The sequence below is a fragment of the Fragaria vesca genome, linkage group LG5, assembly GCF_000184155.1.
Source record: "Fragaria vesca subsp. vesca linkage group LG5, FraVesHawaii_1.0, whole genome shotgun sequence".
Classification (NCBI taxonomy): Eukaryota; Viridiplantae; Streptophyta; class Magnoliopsida; order Rosales; family Rosaceae; genus Fragaria; species Fragaria vesca.
Genome location: NC_020495.1, coordinates 24,690,708 through 24,716,081, shown reverse-complemented (window position 1 = coordinate 24,716,081; position 25,374 = coordinate 24,690,708). Strand labels below are relative to the sequence as shown.

Here is a 25,374-nt window from a genome sequence, read left to right as displayed (position 1 = left end):
ATAGTGAGTTGTTGGTTTCTTTTCACTCTTTCTAATTTGATCAAGTTGGAAACCCATGCTCTTTGTTATTTGTAGTTTCTCGGCCTCGCGTTTACAGGTTTGGTAATTAGGATTGTCCCTTGATTAATGAGTTATTCATTTCTTTAAAAAATGATCTGAAGCTTAAAAGAAAATTTTCTTTACATAAAAATAAATAAATAGGCAGTAACCTGAAAATTACACTTACGTGCATCATTTTTGTTCTTCCTCAAGTCATTCGGACCGAGATTATTTGCCTAATCTAGTTGTGTTAATTACAAAACCACTAGAGTCGAGTTAGATAGCCAACATGCAGAACCCTCCAAATACCATGCTAAAATGTGGTACTAAAAATATCAGTCATACACTCATGCTACAGAAACAATTGGACCTTCAATCTTAAGACGATTGTTTTGGGTATACATACTACAATAATGTAGAAAATTTATCATTTACATTTCACAAGCATGAAAATCTTTTCTGTTTTCAGAATTTAGAACAAGCCTGTGTTACATTTGTTTTGAAGACCATATGTCTCTCAACGGAACTTCCAAGCTGAAAGCGAATGAATTGGGGTTCCCTTCCATCCAACAGTTAGACATTTTCCATTCCTATCAAGTGTTGTGCAACAATACTTCTTAGCCACCAGACTTGCTTGATACAAAGATGAGTTACTAAAGCTCATTTCTACCATTCTAAACCTTGCAAAGAAAGTTCTCCACACATCCATCTTCACACTTCGAGCAACCCTTTCACTCCCTTCTGCCGCCACTATGTTCTGGATTCCCTTGCGTAACAAGTCTTCAATGAAAACCCTGTACTTGTTATGTTTCATACAATTTTCAAGGCAGTCAAAAAATGCACTATAGTAAAACAATGCATCAATGAAACGGTTCACAAATGACGGTGAGTTATGGTTTGCTTCTACTTCCATGACCACCATCAAACAAGGGTTGATATTTCTCATCACCCTCATCAAGTTCTCCAAGCACCTAGGCCTCATTATCATTGTCCTCAGTACTAATGGCGCGTACACAACCACAGCTTCTTCATCTTCAATTTCATCGAAAAGATGATCCTTAATGTCTTGCATGTCTGATACAATAACTTCCTTGTACTCAAAGGGTAGGTTCAAGGACTTTGCCACACTTGCTAACCTCTCCCCTGTCTCCTTTATATTCTGTTTGCCTCTAACTCCCACAGCAGTAATGGTTAGAAGCTCAACCGGACACTCCTCTCGTTCTGCTAGTGCTTCCATAAACCCTGTCCATTGCACACCACTCCTAATTTCAAGATCAATCAAATGGATCCTTCTCTCATTTGCAACAGTTTCTATCATGGCTTGGATTGCCGCGAACTGCAGTACTAGATGGAAAGGGACTTCTTGGTGGCATACGATGTATGCAAGGTTTGTCCCAAACCCTGTACATAATGAGACATTTCTTGATTTCCCTTAGATGCATACATTCCTGTTTCTTTTTTGATCCTCTCGCGTAGCGCCTCAGCAAAGTAGCACACAACTCTCTGAACAGTAGTGCCTTTCAATGAAGCAGACCATTCACACTGCACAAGCAATCTGCTAGCTCTTTCGAATTGTTGGTAGCCTACTTTCTCTGCTATAGCTAACAGCAAGTGAGCAAGTTCTACATCTTTTGTTTCTTCTTCGCAAAGACCTGGAAGCGCATAGCCAAAATGGTGCATAGGCATGTAAAAGTCATCATACCCCTGACCAGAGAATTGCACATACCTTGCTCCAGCAACCCTCATGATCTCCTCAGTCGACAGTTTCTGTTTACCATTAACAACATAGTTGCTGTTTTGATAGGTTTCAATGCCCTTAGCTGCCCTGCTACTGGTTTGCCTTTCTCCCTTCAACTTCTTAAAGGCGCTTCCGTAACTGTTTAGTAGCTCCTGTGTTGCTAAAGAAGATTGAGGAGGCGGCATTTGCTTGTTAGTTTCGACAATGTTTGAGCCTCCCATCTGGCTCTGAAGTGTAAACCGAGCACCATCCTCAATTGTTTGTGTAGCTTGTCCTGAGGGGAAGCTAAAATCAAAGCTGCTGAAATTCTCCAAAATTGAAGAAGTTGACTTGGATTGTTGTTGCTGTTGTTGGTAATGGTGGTGTTGGTCATCCTTCCCGGCATGATAGAAACCTTGTTGAGAAGAAACAGTCTCGAAGTTGAAGTTATCCAAAATCAAAAAGCTTGGTTTGGTTTTCTGTTGTTGCTGCTGCTGGTCAATATCATGGTGTTGGTTTTGCTCTTTGGACAGATGGGATACTACTACTACTTTCTTGGCCTTGTTGTCTTGGTAGAAACCATGTTCAGAAGAAAGAGTGTTCATTTCTCCCAACTGATCATCTAGACCAAATAAATGGTCTCCTTTACCAACATTGAACATGACTGTATCTTCTTCTTTGTCATAATCTTCAAGATGGGGTGGACTCAAACCGCCTTGGATTCCGAAATCAAATGGTGTGAAAGAGAAGAATGCATTTGCCATCTCAAAGATAATATTCTGCGGATAAAAGACTACAGATGCCAAAAAATTATGAATGCTATTTCAGATTAATATCCATCAGTGTATATCTGCATCATCTTGTATATAAGGTTGGTTGGTAACAACGATTGGTCCAGGTATGGTTTGATTCAAGTACCTCAAGTCCTTAGAAAATTATTAGAAAAATGAGGCGAGGAATGCAACTAATGTTGTGATACATCTTCGATAATGTCAACACAATGTACAGCCATGAAATGCCAAAGATTAAATTTTGAAAAGGACCCTTTCAGCCCTTCTAAGACAAAAGGACAAGAAACATCACTACCAACATATATAATGATAATATTCAACAAAAGCTACAAAGTTAATCAACTAAACAAGTAGGAATATGAAATGAAGGAATATAAGATGGTAGATGTGTATGCTTGAATGAGCCAAGTAAAGAAGACAAGCTCAGCAAGAAGACAGATAAAAGGGTTGAAAGGAAAATACAAATTTGAGCCAGTAATTCGTCCGTCGGTAACTCAGTTATTATCAGATTACCAGCTGTAACTCAGAATATTATCAGTTTCTTAATCATACAATTGCATGAACTTTGTGGTAAGAGGAATATTACAGCAGGAAGGAAAGTACAAAAATGAAGCAGTAATTAGTCCGTCCGCACACGGTTACTATCAGTAATTTGATCCTACAAAGAGCAGATGTGATAATAAGAGGAATATTACTATGTGTGTTAATTTAGTCCCTTTGTAACTCGGTTATTATCAGCTTACCATCTGTAACTCAGTCAATAGGAGAATATCACTCTATACTCAAGTAACTCAACATTTTTAACTATGCACCTGAATGGATATGAATAAAGAGGAATATACCATTTCACCATGCATGGGAAGACTGAGTTGCTTTTAGATTCTCCATTTCAAGCTTCTCTGTAAACAAAGAAGATTGTAACTCTTCGGTTAGTATTGTACATTTGTACTTATGATTGAAGAGATCTCATGATTGAATATATAATTTTTATAGGAAAGTATAACTTTTTAGAGTACGAGGTAAAAATCTACACTTCTTGATGGTAAAACACATATCTGCATGCATAAGTTTCCATGGTTACATAGGTGCAAATTCCTTGTGAAGTAAAGAGTAACAGGACTGAGTAGCTTAATGAAGCAGAGAAGCTTAAAGGAGATTGAAGCTGTTTGCAGTAACAGCTGTCTACTAAGGTGGTGAATCATATGAAGTTTTACTCGGCAAACATTGTTCTACCATTTCATTGCTTAGAGATAATTCTAGAAGGTAAGAGACTGCAGCAAACTTAATTGTCATTGTGAACACTGAGAGAGATCATAGATTAAGAGTTTTCTGATAAAGGATTAGTTAATTACGTACTACAAATGATTAAGATGTTGTTACACTAATGATTAAATGCATAAATACCTGAACCTTAAACAATTTTACATTGGGTATACATACTGCAATAATGCATATAATTCGTTATTTAAATGTCATTATTAAGGATGAAAAAGTTTTCTGTTTTCAGTATTTAGAACATGAACTGTCTCTCTTTCTGTGCATTTCTTCAACGGAATTCCCAAGCTGAAAGCGAATGGATTGGGGTTCCTTTCCACCCAACAGTGAGACCTTTCCCATTCCTATCAAGTGTTGTGCAACACACCTTTTTAGCCACCAGACTAGCTTGATACAATGATGAGTTACTAAAGCTCGTTTCCACCATTCCAAACTTAGCAAAAAAGGCCCTCCACACATCCAGCTTCACACTCCGAACAACCCTTTCCCTCCCTTCTGCAGCCACTATGTTCCGGATTCCCTTGCGTAACAAGTCTTCCATGATAACCCTGTACTTGTTATGTTTCATACAATTTTCAAGGCAGTCAAAAAATGCACTATAGTAAAACAATGCATCAATGAAACGGTTCACAAATGAGGGTGAGTTATGGTTAGCTTCCACTTCAATGACCACCATCAAAGAAGGGTTGATATTTCTCATCACCCTCATCAAATTCTCCAAGCACCTGGGCCTTGGTATCATTGTCCTCAGTACAAATGACGCATACACAACAAGAGCTTCATCATCTTTGATTTCATTGAAAAAATGGCCATTGATGTCTTTCATGTCTGATACAATAACTTCCTTAAATTTGAAGGGTAGGTTCAAGGACTTTGCCAAACTTGCCAGCCTCTTCCCTGTCTCCTTTATATTCTGTTTGCCTCTAACTCCCACAGCAGTAATACTTAGAAGCTCAACCGGACATTTTTTTCGTTCTGCCAGTGCTTTAATAAACCCTGTCCATTGCACACCAAACCTGATTTCAAGATCAATCACATGGATCCTACTTTCATTTGCAACAGCTTCTATCATGGCTTGGATTGCCGCGAACTGCAGTACTGGATGGAAAGGGACTTCTTGGTGGCATGCGATGTATGCAAGGTTTGATCCCAAACCCTGTACATAATGAGACATTTCTTGATTTCCCTTAGATGAATACATTCCTGTTTCCATGTCAATCCTCTCACGAAGCGCCTCAGCGAAGTAGCACACAACTTTTTGAACAAGAGTGCCTTTGAAGGATGCAATCCCTTCACACTGCAGAAGCAATCTGCTTGCTCTTTCAAATTGTTGGTAGCCTACTTTCTCTGCTGCAGCTAACAGTAAGTGAGCAATTTCTACATCTTTCGTTTCTTCTTCGCAAAGACCTGAAAGCGCATAGCCAAAATGGTGCATAGGCATGTAAAAGTCTTCATACCCCTGACTAGAGAATTGCACATACCTTGCTCCTGCAACCCTCATGACCTCTTCGGTTGACAGTTTTTGTGTACCATTAACATCATAGTTGTTGTTTTGATCAATTTCATTGCCTCTAGTTGTCCTGCTACTACTTTGTCTTTCCCTCTTTAACATCTTGAACGCGCTTCCATAACTTTTTAGGAGCTCCAGTGTTGCTATAGAAGATTGAGGAGGCGGTAATTGCTTGTTAGCTTCAACAATATCTGAGCAATGGTTCTGCCTAAACTGAGCACCATCTTTGACTGGTTGTGTAACTTGTCCTGACTGGAAGCTAAAATTAAAGCTGCTGTAATTCTCCAAACATGAAGAACTCAACTTGACCTGTTGCTGTTGTTGTTGGTCATTCATTCCGGCCATGCTGCCATGATAGAAACCATGTTGAGAAGAAACGGTCTCGAAGTTGAAGTTATCCAAAATCAAAAAGTTTGGCTTGGATTGCTGTTGCTGCTGTTGGTGGTCAAGATCATGGTGTTGGTTTTGATCTTTTGACAAATAGGATACAACTCCTCCTTTCTTGGCCTTGTTGTCTTGGTAGAAACCATGTTCAGAAGAAAGAGTATTCATTTCTCCCAACTGATCATCATCTAAACCAAACAAATGGTTTCCCTTGCCAACATTGAACATTACTGTATCTTCTTTGTCATATTCTTCAAGCTGGGGGGGACTCAAACCGCCTGGGATTCCGAAATCAAGTGGTGTGGACGAGAAGAATGCATTTGCCATCGGAAAGATTATAGTCTGCGGATCAAAAACTACAAGCCAAGTATTATACTACTAAAATGAATTGCATTTCTGATATATCTGTATCAACTTGTATATAAGGTTTGTTGGTAACAAGATCAGTACCATGGTATACCTCAATTCCTTAACTAAGGAAATTACTAAAAAATGAGGCGAGGAATGCAACTAATGTTGTGACATCTCCGATAATGTCAAGATAATGCAGCCAGGAAATGCCAAGATTAATCTTAAACAAGACCCTTTTTATCCTTCTAATACAAAAAGACAAGGTCACTAGGTACTAATCAGCATATGTAATAATAATATTCAACATCAAATTTCAACTGTCATCAACCAAACAAGATAGGAATATTCAATATCACTGTATACTTACATTTTCTAACCACGTACTTGAATGGATTTGCTGTAATAAAGAAGAATATACCATTTCAGACCAAAAAAGAAGAAGAAGAATACACCATGGGGTAAAAAAGTTTTTTTTTTTTGGTCAAGAGGAGGAAGAAGTCTTAAGTACTGAACTGCGAGACAAGCTATGGTACTGGGATGTATATCCTACTTTTATTTTACATGTACTTGAACAAAAATTACAATGTTATGAATCAAATTACAACATTGAGAACAAATTTACCAAATTTATTTATACTATTTACATGAAGAATTACAACTATGAGAACAATTTGTTCAAAAAGTTGTAAAATGGTTGTACATTTTGTAATTACAATTATTAGAACAAGATTACAAACAATACGACTCAGCATTACCACTTTAACTACAAATATGTTGTCACATTTGTAAATGTAAGTATCACATTCGGGTAGGTACCATAGAATTTCCGCTGAACTGCTACCGGATTATACTTTTCATCCATATTCATAATACTTGACTGTAAACAACAGAAAAGTGAGTGCAAACCCTCCGGTGGCGCGCCCTCGCGGCAGCGTCGTCGGACGGGTTGAATGGATCTTGTGTCCGTCAATAAGCCCAATTGTGGTGGAGGTCGTGGGGTGGATTCGTTGACCAAAGTGTGAGGTTGTTTCGTCGGGAAATCTCAAGGAAGATTCGATCGGTTGTGGATCGGGTTGTGTTCGATCTCACAACGTGTTGGAGGTAGACGGTTGGTGGCGGCATTGCATGGTGGTGCGAGGCCGGATTCTATGGGGTTTAGATCGGATCAGATTTTGATTTGGTTTGGGTCTCATAGAGTCACCTTGCAGAGAGGGATCTCTATGAATGGCGATGCTGGTTGTTGGCAGGTGGAAAAGGTAGGTGAGAGGATCGGATTGCCGGAGGTGTCTTGGTGAAACGGGTTGGCCGTCGGTGTTTGCCCGGCGTTGCCTTGGCTTATAGAATGGCGGCGGGTGAGTATTCTCCGCTGCAAGTTTGGACCTGCGAATTGGGCTTGGGTCTTGGCTAGGGCATGGGCTCCAAGTTCTAAGTTCCTTTATGTTTTGTATTTTTATTTTATTTATGTTTTATTGCATTTATATTGTAGTACTAAGCGACATTATGTCGCCAATAATACCCTATCATTATATGGTAGGGCACGAAGGGCCTTGTGCCGGTATATGCACCTTGTGTGCCTTATTTGCTCTAGGTAGGCGGCGTATTTTTTGCTTGGTCAAATGGTCGCAACCTCCTAGTGGCAGAATAAGACTAAATGTCGCCGGGTTTATTCTTCAGCGGCAACATAGTAGGAAAACTGCATTATTAGATATTAGGATATGTAATCGTGTTACATGTCTACTGATCTTTCTAGTATGTCACCGCTGTGACAAAGCAAATAGAGTCGTCATTAGAGCAGTACTCTTTACTAGTTGGTGCTTGTTAGAATACAGGTACGTTGTAGAGATTCTCGATATTATTTCGAATCTTTGTAATCAGGGGTTTAGGCTTCATGTCCCCCTCTCCCTGTATTCGACGGTTTCATTAACGAAGTCTTGAGGGCAGCCGCACCAGCCCTTTGTTAAAAAAAAAAAACTAAATTATGTATATTAGTTTTCATGTTGAAGGATAAATTCCCTGTGAAGTTAAGAGAATAGCAGGACTGAGAACCGCACTGAAAATGAGAAGGCAATCAAAGGAGATTGAAGCTGTTTGGCATCAGAACTGTTGCAATGTGGTGAATCATATTATTCATATATATGAGGTTTTAACGTAAAAGAATTATGGTATGTTTGTAAATTAGTCTAATATGTTGCTTCAGCAGCGGTACATCAGATACTGGTCGGGGATTTGTAGACAATTGTAGTTCAAATACCAAGTCATACACTAATTATTTAACAGAGACGAAGAAGTTCAAGGATGCAATGGCTTTAAGTAATTGGAAGTAGGAACAATGCCATCATTATATATTATATAAATGAGCATCTTCCAAAAAAATATTACAATTAATTATAGATACAGTTGTTCATTTTCAGTTTAGTATACAAGAAAAACAAGTGCATGTTTGGAACAAATACACAAGGATCCAAACCAAATGAGGTGTTTGTTTGATCAGAGAGGAAAACGAATTAAGAATTTGGGTTTCTGAGATGATCCATATCAACTAGTTCAGACTTTGTCTTCAGGATCACCAAAACTGTGAGTAGTAACATTGTTTCGACCTCTTCTCCTTCTACATGAAACCACAGCCAGCCAGATGAAACCCTTCACAACTCTAACCATTCCAATAGTCACAGTGACATAATACAACCACCAACCAACAAAGTCAGTCACCCCTATATTCATTGACAACTCTTTCTTAGCCATGGTCACAACCACCAAAGACTCAATCTCATCCCTCAACCTCCACCACCACAACCAACCAAAGCTCGCCGCCATCACCCCCCTCTCCACCCACATCTCCTCCCTAGCACCCCCAAAAACTGTGTCATCCACCACAGGCTTCACCACAACTCTACACCAATGGAGCATGGTTTCATGCAACCCAAAGAAAAACACCACTCTGCTCAACAAATTACATTTGTCAAGACTTCTGAGACTCGAGCCATCTATCCCTGTAGCTATGCTCTCCTCAATTCCCAAACCGACGCAGACTTGTAATGTGCATAGGAAAATCCATGCAGCGTACAAACGGGGACGGAAAATGGGAGATGGAGGCTCCACTATAATGGTAACTTTACCTGTTAGAGCGTGGATAAGGGCTGCAATGCTGACAATAGACACAAGGATGTAGAGAAGAAAAGGAGTTGAGTATAGGAATAGAGAGGAGCAGAAATCACATAAGTTTGTAGAGGACTCTAAAGGAGGAGAACTATTAGTAGTACTCAAGGTTAGGAGATAGTAGAAATTGGCACAAGAAATCCTAGATAGGAGGAGAAAAGAGAGGGGAAGCAATAAGCTTAGAAGGGTTACTGTGAGAATGTGGAAAGGCTGTTTCAGAAAGCTAGAATTCAGGAGGTTCATAGCCTTTTGTTGCCAACCCATTTTTGATGTACAGGAAAAGCTAACTTTGCTTACACAATAAGGTACAGATTATAAGAGAGGCTAGATATATATGTGACTAAATAAGAACATAGAGTGGTCATCACGTCCATAGTCTGTAGTTGTTGACATAAAGACATGGTCTAATTGCCTGCATGAACTAATATATTCTGTATCCAAAGAAGGTTGTTAGTCTTGTTACATTGTCAAGTGGATAAGTTGAGCTCATGCAACTCTAGCAACGTTTGGTTGACCTTAAACTTGAAGTACAACTTTTGGGGTTCAGAGAGATCTTCTGTAAGATAATCTTTAACGAACTCGTGTTAAAGTCAAATTAGAAGAGTTAAAAACCATTTGAATGTTTCAATTCCACACTATTTCATCATCCTTAGAAACGGGGAAAAAAACACCAAAGCGACAAGTAATTTGAAGAAATCTAAAATTAAAAGTATAGAAAATATCGGAAGATAATTCATTGATTGTCTCCGTAATGATTTTTTTAAGAAAAAGTGTTATTCAAAACTAGCATCAACCGTCAAATTTGTTTCTCAATACATTATGCATTATGGAAAAACTATCAAATGAAGATGCCTGGAAATGCAGGGTGCCTGTATCATGCCTTTGAGGATGATCGATCCATTAATTTTTATCATTGTTGTATGAATCTGTCAATTGTCTTATACATGTATGTTATCTAGTTAACTTGACTTTTCCAATGATGTTCACGGAAGGAATCTTCTAAGAATCTAAATATCGTTGCTAGCTCATCAGGTGGGCCAAACTCAAGGCTGCTGGCTGCAATTATAAAATATATATACACATATTTTACTGCACATTTAAAATATACAGATACATATTTTGTTGTGGTTTTCTTCAGAATTTAGATGTGAAAGCTTACCAGATGACTATTCTTTCCCGTTCTAATTTAACTTGCACATTATGCATGAGATTTCCATATTTGTAGTTCTGGATAAGCAGCTAGCATAAAGCTGAACTGGCAGAAGCTTCAAATTGGTTTTGGCTACTGCAGTGGTGAAATCTGAGATTTAGATATAAAGACTGTGACGTGTGACTAGTATCTAACAGTTGCTATTTATGAATGAGATAATAGTCATACCAAATGAGCAAGGCTGCAAAGACACCTGGCTCCTGCTTGTACACAACAGAAGGGGCAACACTGATACTGATATCACTTCTACTATATGCTTCCTGAAATGAATAATAGAGAAAGTAAAAAGAGACCAAATCCAGTAAATAAAACAAGTGCAGGGCATCTTTGGTGCTTGACAGTTCCATTTGTGTCTTTATACACTAACTTGGGTTTGGTCGTGGGTTTCTCATTTCTGGCTTTTGTCCCACATATCACCGTGTTATAAATATTCATTCACATGGGAAACAGCAGATTCTGTATAAGAAATAATTCAGAAAGACTCAAAGCAGTAAAGAAGGAAGAGCTGATATAAATATTGCCACAGATGTGGTAAAAGATGAAAGTCACTATATGGACTATGGAGGATAGAGCTACTGCACTAAAATCAATATGCTTTGAAGTATTACTATAGTGGCATTTAAATATCAGAATAATCCATTATTGAACTCAGAATTCTTTCTTTTTTCCACTGTTACTATGCACATTCTCACCATCATTTATAATGCAGTGCAGCTGGAAAATCATCAAAAAAATCTTTTATTTCACCTTCAAAGATCATGCTTTGGTATCATCGTTAAGTTTTTCGAATAAGACAAATTAAATTAAGACAGTTATAATTCAAAAGGTAAAAATAATATCATTTTTCATGAAAAATAAACAGTTTTAATCATTTAATTTTAAGACCAATAGAAAACAAGAAGATCTACTATGGAAATCCCAAATGAACCATTGCCTTGATCTGGTTTGCAGTAGAGGGTTGAAGAAAATAAAATATCAACATTATAACCTGTTGAACAACTTGATAAGTTACTCATATTAGTTTTTGGATTGGATATCCCCTCAAATACCAAACCCATTAATTCAATATTGTTGTATAATGCATTAAAAGGTGTAATGGGGCCAAGAAGTATTGTCCATGGAAATAAAAATTTGGAAATATCCTTTGCATGGTTTCCAATGGGTGGGTTGTGTAGATATTGGATAGTGCCGTAGCGGGAGTGGGAGTGGGGCTAAGTTGGGGAGGGGAGAGAGCTGATATGTGTTCATATACACTGGTTTTATATTAAATGAGTGAAAAGAAAGAGGGAAAGCAACTTGATGTTTTTTGTCATCTCTAGCTTATCCTACTCCTCCTTTCCCTTTCACCTTCTACCCCTCTTTTCTCTCTCTTAATCAATTGCAGTCCCTGATCTAGCTTTGATCCCTTTCTCTTTATAGTTATTGCTTCTCCATCTTCTGCCTTTTGCCAAAACACAGATACAAGAAATGGATGAAAACCTCTCTTCTCCAGAGCATGACTCAGAGGTCTCAAAGGAGCTTATTATGATTAGGCCAGAAACTCAGGCTTCCAAAAGAAGGTGGGTTTTATTGTAAGCAGATGAAAATCTTCTGGGTGTTTCTCTGAAAAGGTTTTAGATTTTGTTCAGAACTTGTGTCTGGTTCTGTTTCTAAACTTGGTGATGTGTTGTATACTCAGGAAGGTGGCTCATCAGAAGACAGTGGTGACTGTGAAGATAGGACCAAATGTGGGGAAGCTAAAGAATGAAGGGCCTCCTTCTGATTTCTGGTCATGGAGGAAATATGGGCAAAAACCAATCAAAGGATCTCCTTATCCAAGGTTGAAACTTTTCTTTAAATTCGCTCAAGAATTGGTCTTTTTTAACAAGATTTGAAATTTTTGGGATTTTTGCTAACAAAAAAATTGATGATGCAGGGGGTACTACAGGTGCAGTACATCAAAGGGTTGTTCTGCCAAGAAACAAGTGGAGAGAAGCAAAACTGATGCTTCTGTGCTCATAATCACCTACACTTCTAGCCATAACCATCCAGGTCCTGACGTGACATCCACTACCAAATACCAGAACCCACCACCAAAAGAAGCTCAAATGCAACAGGATAGTGAAGATGATGATCATGATCTTAAGGCTGAAGTGGCGAAAGAGGAAGAACAAGAACCAGAACCAGCACCAGAACCAGAACAAGAACAAGAGCAAGAACAAGAACAAGAAAGGAAAGTAGATGTACAGCAAGAACCAGATCATTTCCACTATATTCAGTCCCCAATTAGATCCTCCCAAGACATTGTGATTTACCAAGAAGACCCTTTCAGCTCTGGGAACCACCTAGAGAAGACCCTATTGGACGAACACCCCCAGTCCCTCTGTTACTCTCAGCTCATGAGCATGAGCTTCTCAACAACACCCAAATCCGAAGAAGAAGAAGATTTCTACGATGAGCTTGAGGAATTGTTACCCACATCTTCCTATTTCCCAAGCTTCATGAGAAGCAATCTTTCCCAGCTAGAAAGGATTCCTTTTGTCCCTTCTTGATCCTAGTGTTTGTTTCCTAGTGTTTGCGGCCAGCATTTAGTGCTTAGAACAAACAATGTATGTACCTAGCTAAAGCTAAACTCCATTGTTAATATATGTCATCATCATGTTCATGCCCACTACCGGCGATTGTTCCAAGTCGGCATCTTTGGAATATTTCTAATCTGGGTTCACAAAATGAGAAAGCTACATCACTTTGTCATTACTTAAAGCTAATGAGCATGTGTGGGTGCTATCTTTAAACCACTTTTAACCACAATTTTCCTAAAGACATACACAGCAATATGCATCGGATTCTGTTCGAAGTCAGCATCCGAAACACGCCGGGAAGTAGTGCTCTTGATTTATACCGGTGACAAGACACTAGTTCTCGTGAAAAGTATGCACCGAATCCTATCAAAACTATGGTTTAGGCGATGCTGATGAGCACGAGGTACACGAGTGGTGAAAACATCTTTTTGGTTGATGAGGTGTTCAGTGTCATCTTTTTCTGGAGTGGTTTGGTTTGGTGGAACAGATGTCCTACTTTTGGGAGAGTTGTGTGTGATCAAGCTAGCCCTTATAAAAATGGCAATGGGTGGTTGATTTGGTGGAGGAAGATGTTTATTTGTTTGGCATTTTGTGTATCTCTCGTATGATAAACTAGGATCAGATTCTGGAACCTAGCTGCTACAAAGTCTCTGTTACATTTGGCTTTGGTGTTTTCACCTATTACAGATTCCCCGCACAAAAGACCAAATACCAAAAAAACAAATACCCCATTGTGGGAAGAATCTGCATACTCTGTATAGGACTCAAGAAAAATTTTCCAGTAGTTGTCAAATCTAAGGGACCATGTACCAAAAGCACGTGGCGTGCACGGCACTTGGATGCCAACAAACAATTGGCAAGAACGATAACAAGGTGATGCTGCGAAAGATATGGATTTAACCTGGGCTTCAATATCACTTTCATCGAATAGCACTCAAAGTTTGACAAAGTAGCTACTCTGAATCTAATGTAGACAGTGCAAAAATGAGGGAACTTCTGATCCGCAATGACTGGGAAGACCCATGTCAATCACTTATCATCCTTCGTTATTATCACCACAGCCGAAGAAGATACTTAAAAGAATAAGAGAAATCTAAACAGAATTTTATGTGTTTCTTAATGATTCAATTATTAGTTTCAGAGCTGACAACAGCAAAACTAGCATTTCTCTTCTCTGATGGGTGAATATCAACATCATTCAGCAATTAAATCGAACTCACCTTCTCATCTAAATCTACAACACCAACAGCCATATGTTATACTTGCCAAACCTGGAGATTTTAGGACACCAGATTGCCCTTTAACCTAGGCAGCCGCTTTCTCGCTGGATTCATCAGTACTCTCTACCGCGACTGGCAACGGTTGTAGAGCTTTGAGGGGATTCAATATCACACCATCTATAAGCCCATACTCCTTGGCCTCCTTTGCACTCATGAAGAAATCACGATCCGTGTCTTGGTTGATCTTTGCAAGACTCTGACCGGTGTGGTACGCAAGATAACCATTTAAGTTTGCCTTGTGATGCAGCATTTCATTTGCCTGCACAATATACCACCTATTTAGACTTTCCAGTAAAAAGGAAAATTCGTAAGAAAATTATGCAGTAAGACTAGCTACATTAGTAATCTGTCTAGCCTAGTCATGACAAAGCATACTATGTCACACCTAGATATTCACGTCTCCACTTCCTGTCTTTCACGCTTAGACCTCTAGACTACAATTTACAGAGACAGACCTCAAGGATTCTTTTAAGAGATAAGATGCCCAAGTGGTGTCAAATTTGGGCTTCAAGGTGAGAGCAAATCTTTCAAAAGCCTTCAAAAAACCAAAAGTTCAACCTTTCCTCTGGTAGATTAAAAAAGTTTCAAGTCATTCAAGAGTTTTTACTTTAAAAGGTAATTTTAACAGCTCTGAGTACCAAATAATACAAGATTACTTGTCAGAAAAAGTTTGTTAGTAAAGTGCATGAGGTCCATTTAACATTTTAGAGTGATTAAGCGAGAGATGAAGGTTGACAAATGGAAATAAATAACGTACCTGAATATCTATGTCAGTTTGCCCTCCTTGAGCTCCACCAAGAGGCTGATGGATCATTATCCTTGAATTTGGCAAGCTATACCGTTTTCCTTCAGTGGATAATTCAAAAGATACAGAACATATTTAGCAAACTTCAGGATAGGTAAACTATAAGTTATACACATCACAGGTTCACGTTTATTTCTCACCTTTTGTGCCAGCACTAAGCAGGAAAGCCCCCATACTGTTTTTGAAGAAAGAAATTTAAATTAAATATTAGTGGATGGAGAACTTTTGTAGCGGTCTAATTAGTACAAATAAAACACATCATCAATTGTTTCAAATCCTGTATGATACTCATTCAATAAAAAATATAGATAAATAAAAATTAAAGGGATATATAAATTTAATAGTCTTACATGTGTAAATTCATAGCAACAAGATTTTCTTTATTTTCCAAGAAGCAAAAGAGATAATATTGCAAACTCAGTAACTAGCAAAGGAGATACCCTAAAAACATAGCCAAATGAACCCCACTTCACTATAGCTAACAATTCAGAAAATAAGAGAATAAGAATAGTTCCTAAAGCATAACTGATGCAAATACAACCAAAATAGTGAATAAACCACGCCCTTGAAAGATGAAAAATTGGAGAACTAATGCTGAAGTGAATCAAGTCAAAAATGTAAGAGACTGTATTCATCTTATGTAAACCCTAACAATAAACACAGGACACACAAATGGAAGGCTGGTTAATACTTAATAGTAATAGAGGAGAGATGAATGTATAGGAGCATGTACCTAGCTGCTAGGCCAACACACACAGTAGAGACATCAGGTCGGATATGCCTCATAGTGTCGAAAATGGCCATACCTAAGCAGATAAAATCATGTTATTCAAGTACTAGACAAAAATTAACTTATGAACACAAACGGTAAACCAATTTCTTCTATTAGGCTATACCAGCAGTAACAGATCCTCCAGGCGAATTCACATACATGACAATATCCTGTTCAGAAATCAGAAGACACATGAACTGATCAATAAAATGCATAATCAAAGTTACCTTTTGCAAGATAGACATGACAAAGACATAAACCAGGAACAGAAGAAAAACAGTTACAAGTACAATCAGCAAACCTTTTTAGGATCAACAGCATCAAGGTAAAGAAGTTGAGCGACAATGATATTTGCCATATCATCATCCACAGCTCCCCCACAACGAATGATTCTCTGGAAAACAAATCAAATCAAATCAACAACACCAGCGTTAACAAAGAATCACTAGCACCACAAAACTCCCCCAACTTCGCAACAACAAAAAAGAAAAACATTACACCAATGAGTACTCCTTACATGCTGGAAAAGCTGACTTATAACACTCTGAAAGCGCTCTTGCACCATAGGCGGTGGACCCTGTCCCTGCGCATAAGCAGGAAAGTACGGCGAAGATGGAACTTGCAAATCCTCCCTAAACCACCATATCCAAAACGATATCAGTAAAAAAAACAACATATATTTGAGCTTAAAACTCATCATTAACGCAAGAATCAACACATAAAAACACACCTTATGGACCAAATTCCTTCACGCGAACCCGGTGCCCAAAACTCATCATATACAGCTTTCACCGGAGAACTCTGCAGACCTTTTCTATTGCCACCTAACTTCTTCAACTTCCTGCGAAACAAATTTAACTTAAAGATTCCTTCTAGTTGTTTCCAATCACAAAATGATAATAATTAAATTTGTAATCCTCTCCAATCGAATTAGCTCGATTGATTAAGATAAGAAATATGAGAAGAATGAGGAGTGTACCTAGAAGGAAAGCGGTGAGAGGGGAGAGAGACGGTGAGGCTGTGAGGCTGGGAGCAAGAGCTAGGGTTTAGAGCGAAGCCGAGGGAGTTGAATCTGAGAGACGAGGGCGATGTGGAAACGCACGTCTGCGCCATTTGAAAACGGAGAGAGAGAGAGAGAGAGAGCGAGTGTTGGAAAATTGAAAACGAAGAAGGCGCGGCCTTATCTGGAAAAGAAAGGAAAGCTCACGGCGGCAGAGAGGGTCGAGTCTTGAAGCAACCAACACTACTCACTACTGTGTGTCATATCTTCCACCGCAAATGCCCAAATCAACCGTTCTAGTTTTTTCTATCCGGATTGGGCCTTCTTCCATTTTATGCTCCAGGCCCAATAACAACACCTCTGGATTTGCTCTTTTTGTTTAAATACCGAAAATAGAGTCGTGTTCTGGCGACCTCCTCCTCCTCCTTCTGGGTTGTGCTATTCTGGTGATGTCAGCTCTTCTTCTCCCAGACGAGCTGTGGAGGCGAGTCCTAGAAATCGGGGGGTTGAGCTACAAAGACCTCTGCTGTTTATCAGTCACCTGCAGACGCCTCCACCGATTATCCGATGAGGATCATCTCTGGTCCCACCGCCTCTCCTCCGATTTCCCTCCTCCTCTTAATACCTCCTCCTCATCAGTTTCCTCCTCTAAATCTCTCTATAAACTCAGATTTGAGAGAGATCGGGACAAGAGAAAGGCGACCCATCAAAGAGCGGTGTTGAGGAAGGAGAGCCAGATTGTTGAACATTCCAGAAAGCTCCGGGATATGGAGACCCGACTGGCCCAAGAGACCCACAGAATGCGAGCTGCTCTCGTTCAACTCTCCGATTTACACAAGGTCAGTCAAGCTTCAGTAGCATTGAATAATGTGTGGCAGCCAGAGATAATTAGGGGTCGACAGAAACAAATAGTGGAGCAATGTGTTGTACCAGTTGAGTCTCGGCTCCGTGCCTTTGAAATGGAGCTTAGGCTTTGCAAGCAGCAGATTTCAGGGTTAGAAAAGGCGTGTAAAGATGAGAAGCGACGGCTATGTTTGGCTGAACAAGAGTTGCAATCTATGACATATCAACCCTTATTACGAGATCATCAAAATCTACGGGATGATGCCGCTCAACGTACTAGCAAGAGCAAAAGGTTGAAAAGATTGCATGGCCAAGGAAGAAAATCATAGATTAACAATTTCTTCAGAGCTTCATTGATGTATAAGAATCATGTGCCTGAACTATGTATCTTGATAATTGATGTAATACTCATTTGTTCAATAGGTATAGTATATGGTGTTAACGTTAACCAATTAGTAAGGTTTTTGGGGTTCCATAAAGTCAAAAAAATCCAAAACAGTTAAGAACAACTGACCACCTTAAAGGCTTAAACTGACACGGTGAGGAAGTTGAGGTGCGGTACGGAATTGTTCTTTGCCGCTATTACCAGTTTCCAAAATTTTTGTCTTGCGGATCAAGAACTAAACCACAATGACAATGCTGGAGCTAAAGCAACATATCTCCATTTCATGAACCAAAATAAGACTAGGTCGTTAAAAAAAGTACATAATGTCATCTATCAAGTGATAAACATAAACCTGTATTCAATGAATGATTTTCAGCTTAAGCTTGTATGATATATACCAACCAGACATTCAAGAATTTTATGTAATTGGTAAAACCAACCTTGATGAAAATGAATCTTTGGCCACTCCCAAGTTCCTCCCCACCTTCCAAAACCAATGGCCTACCATTATGATAAACTAAGTAGGGACATTGTTTTTATACTAACATGAATGAGACATTATTTTGCTGCCAAAAAATATATCTGTAGTCTACTTGTATGAACTTTCCGCACCTAGTTAAAAATTCACTTTTCTTCACCTATCCCCAATATTTACCAAGAGTAGTGATCAACCTGCTCCGCAGGATCACCCAAGACTTGAGAAAGAAAAAAGAGTATAACAAGATTGCGCAAACATCAGGATGTAGATTCTGGTTGCGTCTTTTCCTGGACAGCCTTGTAGCACCAAAGACTGCAAAGAGGAAGCTTTGATTTAGAGTCCCTATACTTGTATGGATTCGTACATGATGGGCCGGCACATTTCTCACGTGGCGGAGGATAACTGAAATTGCATATCACATTATGTTAAGCAAGACCATCATCAGCAGCAGCACCAAACAGACAACAAGCACAGATATATTAAATAAAACTACCAGGAAAATGGATTACCTGCAAGGTTTAGGGTCAAATAAACTGGGGAGACCCATGTCATCTGGGAATGTCACAGTAGTGCCGTTTGGACCCATCACATATCTGATGGTGCTTGATGCAAGCGCCAAAGCATTAGCAGCCTTCTCCTGAATAAAGTACACCATGAGTGATTGAACTCCTAATATTTTACAGACAGTCGATGAAGAGTTACAATACCTGTGCCAGTTCTTCTTGGCGCTTCTTTATTTTATCTTCCTTCTTTTTCCTACTGGAATCTTGGCCAAGTATTTTTCTAATAGCCTCCTCCTACATAATTCAATCAAAAGATCAAAAAAAAGATAGATATCACTTCTAGAGCTTGACGTAATTAATAGAAGATGGTGAAACAGGAAAAGCCCCGCATTTGTATTTAACTTTTCTCTCTTTTGTTTATTATCAAAAAATATAAAAAAAACATACCTCAGATTCCCTATTAGCCTTCTCAATTTGCATTCTTCGTCTCTGAGCAGCCTCAGCTTTCTTCACCTGCTGGTCATATTCGGTAGATTTCTCTTTTTGTTCTGTGGTCCAACACAACAATCATAAAATGACAATATCAGAATTTAAGCCCTGAAAAAAAAAAAAAAACAACTGTAGGGAAGAATGGCAGAATAACTCACTTCTAGGTGCTGCAGGTGGTAATCCATTCGGAAATTCAATTAAGCTTGAACCAGGGGATGAAGAGGCATCTTTGCTCGACTGAAGGGCCCGTTGACGTGTTGTGAGGGTCATTTCCCGCTTACCATCTAACAAAGGCTCAGCAGCTTCCTTCTTCTGCTTCTTTTTACCTTCAAGCTCACCATCAGATAACATATCTTCTTCTTCATAATCAGCGTCTCCAGATATTCTATCAGTTCTGGACTTCCTCTTTAGGTCTTTGCCTGACCTTGATGGAGCAGCATTATCAATACTAGAAACTACAGAAAGTTTTCTATGTTTCCTGCTCGATTCTTCATCATCTTCTTCTCTAAATCCTCCAGTAACCTTTGATGTTTTGAGTTTCTCCAGATACCGAATCTCATCATCTTCCTCATCATCTCCAAACTCCCCATCAAGTACACGCCTTTTGGGTACACGCTTGCTCTTACGGACTGGTTCAGATCTGTCTCCTTCCCTTCCAGAGATGTTCTTTCCGGATGTCCTAACCATTGTAGAATGATCCTGATCCTTCCCAAGATTAATACCACTTCTTGAGAAATCCTTCCATGGAATTCCTTTCAAACCACTCTTCTTATCTAAAGGGGAATGATTATCATCTGAACTTGGCTGCATCGAAATTATGGATTTAATAAGAAAATCACGACGACTGACAATGAAGAAAGCAATTATTACGCTAATATGCAAACATCAATGCAAAAGGATTACTTTCCATATATTACAGATTATACATTTACGTATATCCAATTACAATCATTCCAGCTGGTGTGTATCACGCGGTTTGCGTATCACCAATCTCAAGTTTTTTTATTTCAAAGTTTAAAAGGCATAGTAGTTTTTAGTACGGAGACTCCAAATTGAATATTTTGAACGAACTATGAATTAATGGCCCAGAACCCATATGCTTATAAATAAATATCGAATCAAATGGTACAACAGCAAAAAGTCAGAAAATAAAATCTTAAAACCCACTTTGTTAAAAAGTACGGGGACAGCGATTAGTCGCTCAAGCTAATAACTAGCAATAGTTTTTACCATAAGATTTTGCTTCTGCCGTGGTCTAGAGACATCTGAAGATTGAGATAACTTTGTAGAAAACCCCTCCTCTTGTGTACCATTGACTGCGGAATTGTCTTGATTTGTCCGGGTCACTCCTCCAACCTTCAGCTTGAGCTTTTTAACCTTGTTGTCATTTTCAAATCCATCTGATCCTGACAGCCTAGTACTTGGACTTCCACCATACCCGCCATTAGCTGCACCTGCATTTCTGGGCTCTGATATCACACCATCCTTCACCGTGCATGTGTTTTTCCAATTAGCAGGGGCAAGGACACCCTCACTAGAGCGTTTATTACTGATCCCATTTCGTCCCGGCTCATTATTGTAAAACGAATTGAACCCTCTATCCTTCCTATCTTTTTTGTAGGGGTTGTCACCATTACCCCTAGGAGAAGCTACTCTAGCCATACATTCATTAAGACTCAATTCTTTCCGCTTAGATTTGGTATCACAACCACCATTCTCATCACTAGAGACCTTGCTCAATTCATCCGAACGTGTTGCTGATGACAATGGCGACTGATCATGAATTTCAGGTTGTGGTTGTGGAGGTCGGCGAAAAGTTTGACTTCTTTTCTTTCTCACAGCATTGCTGATATCCAATCTAGGAGTACTAAACTCTTCCATGAGGACACTGTTGCTATAGACCCGTTCTTGTGATGCCACTACTTATCAAAACATGAAAAAAACCCACGCCAACCAAGTACTCCAGCAATGCCGAAAATCCTAATCAAAAGAAAAATAACACAAATAACTATTTGGACAATTAAAGTAAGCAAACTATATGCTTCCATTTACACTACCATCGAAGTAACAGGAATGGAAAAATCATTCGTAATAAAAACCCACAAGATAACAAGAGATGAAGCATAGCTATGACGAAAAGAAAGTTATGGTTTTTACTTCGTAGGAAGACAATTAACACAACTAGGAAGAGAATCAATACAACTTAACACGAATCGGTATTGATAGCTCACCAATGTGTAGCCATGGTCACAGAAAACTAAACATATAAGTAATGACATCCAAATACCACTAAACTTGCAACCCGATTATTGGAATCAAAACATGAGTTAATCCAGTATACTCAGAACACACTGAAATCAAACCAAACCCGAAACCCCAATTCATTCTCATAAACCAAAACCCAAAGAACATCTAACAAATCAAACGCAAAACCGAATAAACAAAATGCATACCAACACAGAAACACAATCAAAACACATAAACAAAATCACAAATGCGACTCATCATTCAAACCCTTCTCAAAACTCCCACAACAGAATCCAACACGCAACACCCAGATACAAAAACACCACTAAATCGACGAAAACACAAAGCAAAAGACCGATCCAATACCTTGAGAAATTGGGCGCGCAGCAAAACCCCAATAACGTAAGAAAGCGACGACCTTTGGAGAGAGGAAGCAAAACCCAGATAGAAGATGGAGAGAGAGAATTGGGTTTTGGGTCAGGAGAAAGGAAAAAGGGGTGGAGACTGGTCTTGGATAAGAGAGAGAGATAGGGTGGATTTTAGGGTTAGGGATAGGAGAAGAAGTATATAAGGGAATGTGAGAGAAAGGAAGAGGTGGTGGTGGTGGTAAAGGAGAAGAGAAGAGAAGAAGCCTAATAATCTTGGTGTTCACCATTTTGCTAATTCCACACAAATGGAAAGGAAAGAGAGCAAAGGCAAAGACGAGACCCAAAGCCCAAGTTTGGTTTTTGCCTGACTGACCAGACCTACTGACCTGTGTGACCCTTCTCTTATTTTCTTTCTTTTGATTTTGGTCCCTGACTCGCTCCCAAACCCGACTCGGTAAACTCAGTCCTCCTTCTCTTCTTTCTTTGCCTCCTTTCTCTCTCTCTCTCTCTCGCTCGCTCTCTTTTATTTCGCTGCAAGTCTATGCGCACGTTAATATTCTGCGCACACGCGGCTCACGTTAGTGACTCTTCTTTCTTTATTTATACAATTCCCACATGGAATGACGCGTGTCAGGGTTTTTTTTCTGGGCGATGTACCTTTTGTCAGGGTAAGGTACTACTCAAATCATTTATGATTCGACTTACGAAGTGATAAGACTAGTTGTCTAGTTCTTCCTAAAGGTGTACAATGTTCTTTCACATTTTACTTCGTTTTTCATACTCATTTATTACGGTGAAAATACAGGAAATTGTGTAGAGTGATATTGATACAGGTGTATCCGAATCCTATTAGGAACTTAGTTAGTTTTCATAGTTAACCATGTCAGGAATTATGTTTCTTACTTAGATTAGGAATAGTCTTCAGGTTAGTTATGGATTTTAGTTTTATAAATAAGAGATGTTTAGTTAGAACTAGACATAGACGAAACAGAAAGTAAACCTTCTGTTTAGAGAATATTGTAGAGCTGTAAACTTTTACAATATTAGTGAATATATCTTTCTTCAGATTTCTGTCTTGTTACTTTTCCTTTTAAGTTACTAGTAATTCCGCGATTAGGGGCTAACCTGCTTGATTTCTGTACCAAGTTGGTATCAGAGCTCCTCTGATCCGGGAGGGGTTTTTAGTGGTGTATGGTCCTTACTCGAACGCAGTACAGAAAGCTAGGCAAGGTTCTTGTTTCTTAGGAGCAAACCAAGAAGTCAAGAAGGAAGAAGATGGGTGACGAGACATCAGACAAGGCGAGGCTTGATGCGGTGGAGAAACAGCTGACGTTGGTAACTGCGACTCTAACAGAACTGGCCAATCTCATCAAACAGGAGAAGAAGGTTGATCCTACAAAGAAACCGAAGAAGGCTCCTGAATCAAGTGATGAGTCAGGCGAAACAGATACAGACAGAGACACCGATGATGACGGCGAAACTTCACAGCAAGGAGCCAAGGATTCCCTTCGAAATCTTAAGATTGATTTCAAGGTTGAAATCCCTATGTATGACGGAAGCGTCAACATAGAGAAACTGGACGACTGGATTGAACGTCTAGAGACCTATTTTACTCTTTATGGCTATTCGTCAAAAGAGAAGATTATTTTCGCAACCCTGAAACTATCGGTCCATGCTCTTTCTTGGTGGAAGTCCTATCGGAAACACAACAAAGGGGAGGATGTGTCATGGAAGAAGTTTAAAGAGTTGTTGAGGAAACAGTTCTACCCAGTTGGTTTTCTGGAAGAACGATGGAACAGATGGTATAACTTACGACAGAGATTCAATCAGTCCGTACAAGAATATACTACTGAATTCCAGAACCAAGCTATGGTTTTGGACATCGTACTAGAAGATTATTCGGTGTACATGAAGTATGTGTCGGGGTTGAACGAATACATTCGTAAGGAGTTGAGACTGTTCACAATGGAGTCCATTGCCGAAGCCAGTGTGAAAGCAATTGCTATTGAGAGCAAACTCAGAAAAGGGCGAAGCAAAAGGAGAGGCGAAGCTACCTGGGAACAAGACTAACAATTCGGGTGTGAAGAAGGAGGAGCCAAAACGGGGTAAGAATGAGTCAGAAGGGAAGGAGAGTTCGACATGCAGTCATTGTGGTGCAACCAATCATGCAGTAGAGAAGTGCTGGGTGAAATATCCACACCTTAAACCGAGAGGTTTGAGGTAGCAAGAAGCAAAGAAGAAGGCAGCATGGATCACAGGACCAACGGAAGTTCCAGGCATGACTGAACCAAACACCAGACTTAACCTTATGGCAGGAAAGACTCCTATAGCCGAAAAGGAAGATCTTAGGGAACAGCTCTTCGTTGTTAAGCTACAAGTGAAGACCAGTCTAGTTGATGCCATAGTTGATCCGGGAAGTCAGAAAAACCTCATCTCGGAAGCCTTGGTTCAAAAGCTGGGTCTCAAGACGGTCAAGCATCCAAAGCCCTACCCTTTGGGATGGATACAGAAGGAAGCTGGTTTGAGTGTAGTTAATCAGTGTACTTTCAAGTTCGCACTACACGAGTCTTACATCGACGAAGTGACGTGTGACGTGGTTCCTTTGGATGTTTATCAGGTAATTCTGGGTAATCCTTACTTATGGGATAGGTATGCTATTTATGACAGGCGAGCTCAGAAGTACACATTAACAAAAGATGAACAACAATATGTTGTTCGAGCAACTCCTTATTCGAGAGAGGCAAGTTTGGTAACGGCAACTCAGGCCAAGAGATTGGTCAATGCTTGTGGAAGGTTCGTATTACTGATGGTACGACAACATGAGGAGCATCTGCATCGAGTGAACCTATCATCTCTAACAAAACAGCAGAACAATGATATGGAGGAGTTGAAGTCACAGTTTGCAGATTTGTTTCAAGAATTGCCGGGTTTGCCGCCGAAGAGGAAAGTGGAACATGAGATTATGTTGACAGGGGAGATTTCTTTGCCAAACACAGGGTTGTATCGTACGACGGTGCAGGAATCTGAGGAGATTAAGAGACAAGTTCAAGCGCTTCTTGATAAGGGAGTTATTGTACCAAGTTGTTCACCTTGTGGGTCAGTAGTCTTATTAGTTCCTAAGAATGATGGTGGTTGGCGAATGTGCGTCGATTACCGAGCACTAAACAGAATTACTGTCAAGAACCGATACCCTTTGCCTAGGATCGATGA

General features: G+C 39.4%; 6 protein-coding genes and 1 pseudogene across 7 annotated transcripts; 2 read left to right on the top strand and 5 right to left on the bottom strand.

Annotated features, from left to right (window-relative positions):
- Positions 1–421: 421 nt before the first annotated feature.
- On the bottom strand, positions 422–2,596 carry LOC101296964 (annotated as a pseudogene). Its single transcript, XR_184749.1, has one exon. The product of XR_184749.1 is annotated as a DELLA protein RGA-like (transcript).
- A 1,497-nt stretch (positions 2,597–4,093) lies between these two features.
- Positions 4,094–6,043, bottom strand: LOC101300633 (DELLA protein GAI1-like). The gene has a single exon (XM_004301746.1). The coding sequence runs from the start codon at positions 6,041–6,043 to the stop codon at positions 4,094–4,096; it is 1,950 nt and encodes a 649-aa protein (XP_004301794.1).
- Positions 6,044–8,611: 2,568 nt separating this feature from the next.
- On the bottom strand, positions 8,612–9,487 carry LOC101300354. The gene has a single exon (XM_004301745.1). The coding sequence runs from the start codon at positions 9,485–9,487 to the stop codon at positions 8,612–8,614; it is 876 nt and encodes a 291-aa protein (XP_004301793.1).
- A 2,237-nt stretch (positions 9,488–11,724) lies between these two features.
- On the top strand, positions 11,725–13,209 carry LOC101296670. The gene is made up of 3 exons (XM_004300397.1): positions 11,725–11,992; positions 12,112–12,252; positions 12,349–13,209. The coding sequence occupies exons 1-3, from the start codon at positions 11,901–11,903 to the stop codon at positions 12,962–12,964; spliced, it is 849 nt and encodes a 282-aa protein (XP_004300445.1). The 5' UTR covers positions 11,725–11,900; the 3' UTR covers positions 12,965–13,209.
- A 771-nt stretch (positions 13,210–13,980) lies between these two features.
- On the bottom strand, positions 13,981–17,069 carry LOC101296387 (ATP-dependent Clp protease proteolytic subunit 5, chloroplastic-like). Its single transcript, XM_004300396.1, has 9 exons — positions 16,831–17,069; positions 16,582–16,692; positions 16,369–16,483; positions 16,153–16,245; positions 15,976–16,021; positions 15,813–15,885; positions 15,220–15,254; positions 15,032–15,120; positions 13,981–14,533 (listed from the first exon to the last, which is right to left on the bottom strand). The coding sequence occupies exons 1-9, from the start codon at positions 16,962–16,964 to the stop codon at positions 14,300–14,302; spliced, it is 930 nt and encodes a 309-aa protein (XP_004300444.1). The 5' UTR covers positions 16,965–17,069; the 3' UTR covers positions 13,981–14,299.
- Positions 17,070–17,267: 198 nt separating this feature from the next.
- On the top strand, positions 17,268–18,121 carry LOC101296106 (F-box protein SKIP24-like). Its single transcript, XM_004300395.1, has one exon. The coding sequence runs from the start codon at positions 17,301–17,303 to the stop codon at positions 18,021–18,023; it is 723 nt and encodes a 240-aa protein (XP_004300443.1). The 5' UTR covers positions 17,268–17,300; the 3' UTR covers positions 18,024–18,121.
- A 343-nt stretch (positions 18,122–18,464) lies between these two features.
- LOC101295817 lies at positions 18,465–22,739 on the bottom strand. The gene is made up of 8 exons (XM_004300394.1): positions 22,163–22,739; positions 21,203–21,529; positions 20,780–21,118; positions 19,708–20,353; positions 19,508–19,608; positions 19,265–19,354; positions 19,067–19,194; positions 18,465–18,959 (listed from the first exon to the last, which is right to left on the bottom strand). The coding sequence occupies exons 2-8, from the start codon at positions 21,428–21,430 to the stop codon at positions 18,815–18,817; spliced, it is 1,677 nt and encodes a 558-aa protein (XP_004300442.1). The 5' UTR covers positions 21,431–21,529; positions 22,163–22,739; the 3' UTR covers positions 18,465–18,814.
- Between the last annotated feature and the right edge of the window lie 2,635 nt (positions 22,740–25,374).